The sequence below is a fragment of a genome, unplaced genomic scaffold (genome assembly GCF_019419815.1).
Source record: "Pyrus x bretschneideri cultivar Hongxiangsu unplaced genomic scaffold, Pyrus_bretschneideri_v1 Contig268, whole genome shotgun sequence".
Taxonomy (NCBI): Eukaryota; Viridiplantae; Streptophyta; class Magnoliopsida; order Rosales; family Rosaceae; genus Pyrus; species Pyrus x bretschneideri.
The window spans coordinates 29,345-35,482 of record NW_025999577.1 but is presented as its reverse complement, the minus strand read 5'-3'; the positions used below and the strand labels follow the sequence as shown (position 1 = coordinate 35,482).

At 35.7% G+C, this 6,138-nt stretch overlaps 1 protein-coding gene across 1 annotated transcript; it reads right to left on the bottom strand.

Annotated features, from left to right (window-relative positions):
• Positions 1–4,648: 4,648 nt before the first annotated feature.
• LOC125478823 (F-box/kelch-repeat protein At3g06240-like) lies at positions 4,649–5,890 on the bottom strand. Its single transcript, XM_048587463.1, has one exon. It carries the CDS (start codon positions 5,888–5,890, stop codon positions 4,649–4,651), a length of 1,242 nt encoding a protein of 413 aa, XP_048443420.1.
• Positions 5,891–6,138: the final 248 nt, after the last annotated feature.

The window sequence follows — 6,138 nt, the reverse complement described above, 5'->3', positions numbered from 1 at the left end:
TTTTTTTTCCTACAGGAATTCTTCACATTTATGTATACACAAGAAAGAACATCACCAGTTTGAGAGACAAACTAAATCAAACTCCAAGTCCCTAAGGCCTGATAGATTGAGGTTCGATTGCTAAACTTAATAATTACCACACAAGATGCCAAAATCCAACAATACTAAATAAATTTGGAGTTCTATTACTGCAACATATATAGCTATCAAAGAAAATAGGGGTGATCCATATTTGGCTTTTTCTGTTCGAATAAAAACAAGGGCGAGCCAGTCAGTTTCGAGTGTTATGGAGGATCATACGTTCAAATTTAACTATTTTAACATTTGTATTGATCCAGACCCCACTTTCTATTAAAAAAAATTAATTAAATATTAAAAAAACTAAAAAAAAATCATTTAATATTTTTTAAATATTAAAATAATAAATAAATGTTAAAAAACAAAACCTTTCGTCCCTTCCACCCCCCTCCCCCTTGTCTCTCTCCCCATCTTCATCTTCTTCCCTACTTAATTTTCAACCAAAAAATAATAATAATAATTTGAAAACCCATCACCACCCCCCCCCCGGCGTGAAGAAGAAGAAGAAGAAGGAAGGAAGGAAGGAGGAGAAGAAGAAGAAAAAAATAAAAAAAAAACCCCAACCCAGTTCGTTCCCCCCCCCCCCCCCCCCCCCCCCAAAAAAAAACAAATCCAACCCCCTGCAACCCAAAAAGAAGAAGAAGAGGGAGGAGGAAGAAGAAGAAGAAGAAGAAGAAGAAAAAAAAAAAAAACCCAGATCCCGTTCGCTAGGCCGATTCCGTGGGGGGTGGGTGCGAGGTTGGATGGGTGCAAGGTCGGGTGTGGAGGGTGGATGCGAGGGGAAGACGAATTGGGATTTTTAAGGGCTTGGGTGGGGGGGGAAAGGGGGTTGGGGGGTGAAGATGGGGGAGAAGAGAGAAGGACGCCCGGGGGGGGGGGGGGGGGGGCAAGGGATGAAGTTTTGTTTTTTTTTTTTTTTTCTGGGTTGCAGCAGGTAAAGGGGGAGGGGGGAAAGGGATGAAAGGTTTTGTTTCGTTTTTTTTTTTATTTTTATGTTTTGATTTTTTACTTTTCTTTATTATTTTAATATTAAAAAAATATTAAATGATTTTTTTTTAGTTTTTTTTTTTTAATAGAAAGTGGGGCTGGATCAAGCCACGTCAGCATTTAACTGACAAATTAACGGTCAGGCTAACGGAAGGTATAACATTGGACCAAATTCTAAAGATAAGGTATGACATTGTCAATTTTAAAAGATGAGGTATGAAAGTGTCATGACACCAATAATTGAGGTAGTTTTATGTAATTTACCCAAAAAATTAATGAAGGGAACCTAGTTTCTCCTTTTAGATATTGGTAGTAGACAAATTTTCAATATTTTTCTTTCTCAAAAATCATTTTGAGACTAAATATCCAAAAGCATTATTAAATTATAAAAATGAAAAATTATGTTTATGTTGTGACTTAAATTTAACGAGAGAAAGAGAAGCTACAGCATAGAAAAGAGATGAAGAAAAGGCTTGAAGAATTATGTATGTTATTTCTCATGCCTTTTGCCTTTATTTCTAATAATAAGGAGGACAAAATAACTTTCTATCCAAGTAATACAAGTATAATAGGAAAGATTTTCTAGATGTTGAAGGATTCCTAATTGATCTCTACTTAAGATTTACAAAATCACATATGTGCTAATAATGTTCTCAACTCCTTTTGAGTGTGTAGTACTCAAGCAGTAGACACATCAGATCTTCAAAAAAAATATGTAATTAGTATTGTCTCATAGGCCCAATGAGTGAATGCGAATCTCAAAATAAATGAAAGAATGCATAGGTAATAAAATTCACAAAACCTTGTTATGGTAAAACGTAAGTAGAATGCTCACAAGAGTATGACCAAGGCAAGATGGGTGCGCCTTGTTATAACCTAGCCAAGTAACAATAACCTAGTGAAGAAAATGCTCATAATTATAGGGAAAAAGAGTACATTATGGTCAAATGAGTACACTTTTGGATACTCCGTTGAGTTTGAGAAAACTTCCAAATGAAAACTACAAGCATTGCAAATGAGATAGTTACGTATACTAATTCCTCGGACAAGCTTTTGGAAGGTGAACATCGGCAGCGACTTCGTGAAGAGGCTGGCAAAGCTGTCTTTGGATCGAATTTGCTTGATTTCAATCTTCTGGTGCTCATGTTGATGTAGAAGCAATATGCTTGGCATTTGCTTCTTGGATGCATCATGTTATGATCTGGTTGATACATGTGGCATTGTCTTCAAAGATCATTTTTGGGACTCAATGATGTATGAAAAATAGGTACTTCAAATATGCTCAACAAGAACTCTTAACCATGTTTCTCTCGTGTGGCGTAGGAGGTCTGATTTAGCAACTAAGGACTATTCGGTTGACCTCCAAGATATTGCAGTGTCCCTAACAGTAAAGACATAACCCATTTGGAAATGTGCCTTGTGTGGATTAGATAGATCGTCTGTGTCAGCGTATCACACAAGGTAGGCATCTTTCTAAGAAATAATAGGTGTGATTCATTCTATGACGTATTTCATAGAATAAGTCCAAATTCGTAGTAATGGAACAACGTCTTTAACACCAATTTGATAGTAGCGTGTAGGCAGTGTTGCTTTATGCCAAAATATTATTAGTAATTGGATGTCTGATCTAGTGCTTTTAGTTAAGTACAATAAACTCCAGTCGCACTAAGATATGGGACTTTAGGCTTTGTTACCTTCTCAAATGTCTCAGTTGCATCCAGTGTATAGATATACGGGGTATACTCAGAGACAACACCTTCTTTATGAAGTTCGACTCATGGACCAAGAATACCGCACAACTATGGTCAAACTCGTCGAAAAAGATTCCACCGACAACTCAAACTCGAGTTCTCCCTTCCCCGCCACCAAAACACACATGCAAGGACATATTTGAGTTCCCCAGGTTACACTGATTCTAAATTTGGTGGTTTTGAGGTGAGATTCAAGACGGATTGTTGTGGTCTGGGGTGGTGGTGCACGGTGGTGATAAAGAGAGGATGCGAGAGACCGAGAGATAGAAGGGGAGAATGTTTCAGAAAATGTGAAGGAAGAAAGCAGGAGTGGGTTAAGTCCCACTAAAATTCCTCCCACACGAAATTACTATTGTGCCCTTCCCTAATTTAATTTCATAACTTAACTCTCGTAATCTGAATTCAATTCCGTTTTCACCCATACATTCGAAAAATAATTTAAATAAATAGAAAAAAAATATGAGAATTAGAAATCTAACTCAAAGGTCCATAATTATTCAAGACACTCAATAGAGGTATTTTGGTCATTATACATACATACATACATACATACATATATATATATATATATGTTGACCGGAAAATTAACCAGCTACCTGCGATTATGTATATATATATATATATATATATATATATATGTATGTATGTATGTATGTATGTATGTATGTATGTATGTATGTATGTATATGCATATATAAACAAAACAGGTCCACATGCTGCATATAATATAGGTACAAAAACAAATTTGCAGTATACATTTTGACTGGAAAGAATACACATGACCAACACGAATTATGTGAATTGGAGTATGTGTAGCCGTTAGCTTTACATATGGGTCAACTTGGTATGATACTAAAAATAAAGTTGAGGTTTCACCATGAAACCAATTGGTAATATAGGAAAGTAGCCAAACCTCTTGTAAAGTTTTTCCTTTCACCAAGATGTAATTCTTTTACCTTCACATGCTCACACATATAACCTAACCCCTCTAAACCTGAAAGCAAGCTTTGAAACACCAAAACACAAAGTGGGAAATAAAATAAAATCACACAGCATGAGATAAAGATTGACTTATAACCCAAGATGCACACTGTTTTGAAAATCAAAAGCCAGGTAAGCCAGGACAATTTGGATGCAGTGAAGCTAAAACTGCCGAAGCTAGCAAAATGAAATTAATTACCCGTATCATTACTTCATTCCACTTTTCAAATGGGGATTAAAGTTAAGTTGTTAACAAAAGTCTCATTTGGTGTCTATGATTGGATTATAATTGATAATTAATTATGCTTTTTTTTTTTTTTTGGGTAAACGATAGATTTTGTTAGATTAGTCATCGACGAGATTCGAATATACGCCATCATGTAAAGACTCAATACCTTTTTACCGCTGTAATAAATAGCCACTTGCAACTAATTATGTTCTTAAAATAACGGAAGTTATAGTTTAGCGAAAATATTAAAGATCGCCTAATAATAGTTATGTAACACCAGAAGTTTGAGAAGAACCTCTCGTATCGAAAAGAAAGCAAAACATGATATTCTGAAAATTGCAAAAATAACCTTAAAACTTGAAAGCTATTAGGTTTTTAAGAAGGGAATTTTGAAGAACAAAGGAAAGCATAAGGGAACTGTTAGTGTTCATTAACTGTAGAAAAATAGTAAAATACTTTCAAATAGAATAAAATTACAAAATTTGGAAAACCCAAAAACTGAAGGCAGCCCATGATCAGCAAATATATTCCAAACGCCGCAAACCAAAACTAAAAAATGCAAACTCAAGCATTATATCATGCACACAAATTACATAGGAGAAAATGAAACTTTGCCCTCAACTCACTTCATTGAAACAATACTTTCCACATAAATAAGAACTTCAAAATCTGTAACCTTATTGATAATAGGAGGAATATGAATATACTTGAGATTTCTGGTACTAGAATTATAAGAGATGACTCTTTTATCGAAAGTAACCATAAGAAGCTCGTCACTTTTCCAAAATGTCAATAAATTCTTATTGTCTTTAAAGGGTCCAAGGATTAGCAGTTTTGTCCATGAACTCTTGACTCCATCACAGTCGTCCATTACCCATATTTCAAGTATTTCCAATATTCCAGAATTGTTACTTTTATCATAATGAGAGCAAAAAGAAGCGATGGATTCATTATACAAAAAAAGATTATAAAACAAAACACTGGATTCTTTCCTATAAGGCAATTGTATTCTACGAAATATCTCATCACCTAAATCAAATGAAAGTATGTATTCCTCGTCATCGCTTGCAAACCAATAACAAAATCCCTTCAAGTATATTGAACAAGAACAGTTATAGGTATCACTTGATATTTCAACCTCGATCACTCTCCAAGAGTTAGTAGTCGTGACATATACCTCAGCCGTGTGAGGAAGAGCAATACGATGAGAAAATGTTCGCATATCATCTGAATACTCACAATTTTCTATAATTTTGACAACCTTGTATTCTTTAGCTTTGCTATCATAGCCAAATCCCATTCCTTGAAAGGTCGATTCCAATTCGAATTTTCCCTCCGGAGCGGAAGGTAGAAGAAGGCATGAATCAGGTAGTTGCTTCAGTTCCCTCGTTGCAGGATTGTATAAAACAGCATTTTTCCCTACTATTAGATAGACAATCCCATTGCAATAGCCATGAATCGATACATGATCATGATCTTCCAATGGAAATTGTATATTTAGGTCCTCAACATCATAATAAAGGTTGTGCTCATCACTATCATGGGAAAGATTAATCATGGACCAGAAATATTCTCTTTTCCAACTTCTGTCCGGGAAAACGGGCATCTGAGAACGGTGGAGAAGGATACAAGTGGAGGATGAGAATTTGTTGTCAACGGAATTGCTGAGGTGTTTGGCCATAAAACTTGGATTGTTGATGACCGTGCACAAAGACTTGCTTATACATTTGAACCGCATCAGAGACTTTGGCGGCAACCTAGAAAGGATTTCGGCCACCCTATCTTCAGGAGTTTCACTTTCACGTACCTGGGTCATTTCAATCACCCTATCTTTAAGAGTTTCACTTTTACGCATCTGGGGCATTTCAGCAATTTTGTTCCACATGAAATCTTCTCATGTATATGTACACAGGAAACACCACCAGTATGAGAGACTATTTAAACCAAAACTCCAAGTCCCTAGGGCTTGGTAGATCGAGGTTCAATTATAAACATATTACCACATATGATGCCAAAATTCAACAACCACAACCAGAACATATTTAGCTATCAAAGAAAACAAGGGCGATCCAGAGTTGGCGAGTTTTCCAAAGAAAAAAAAGGGGTGATCCA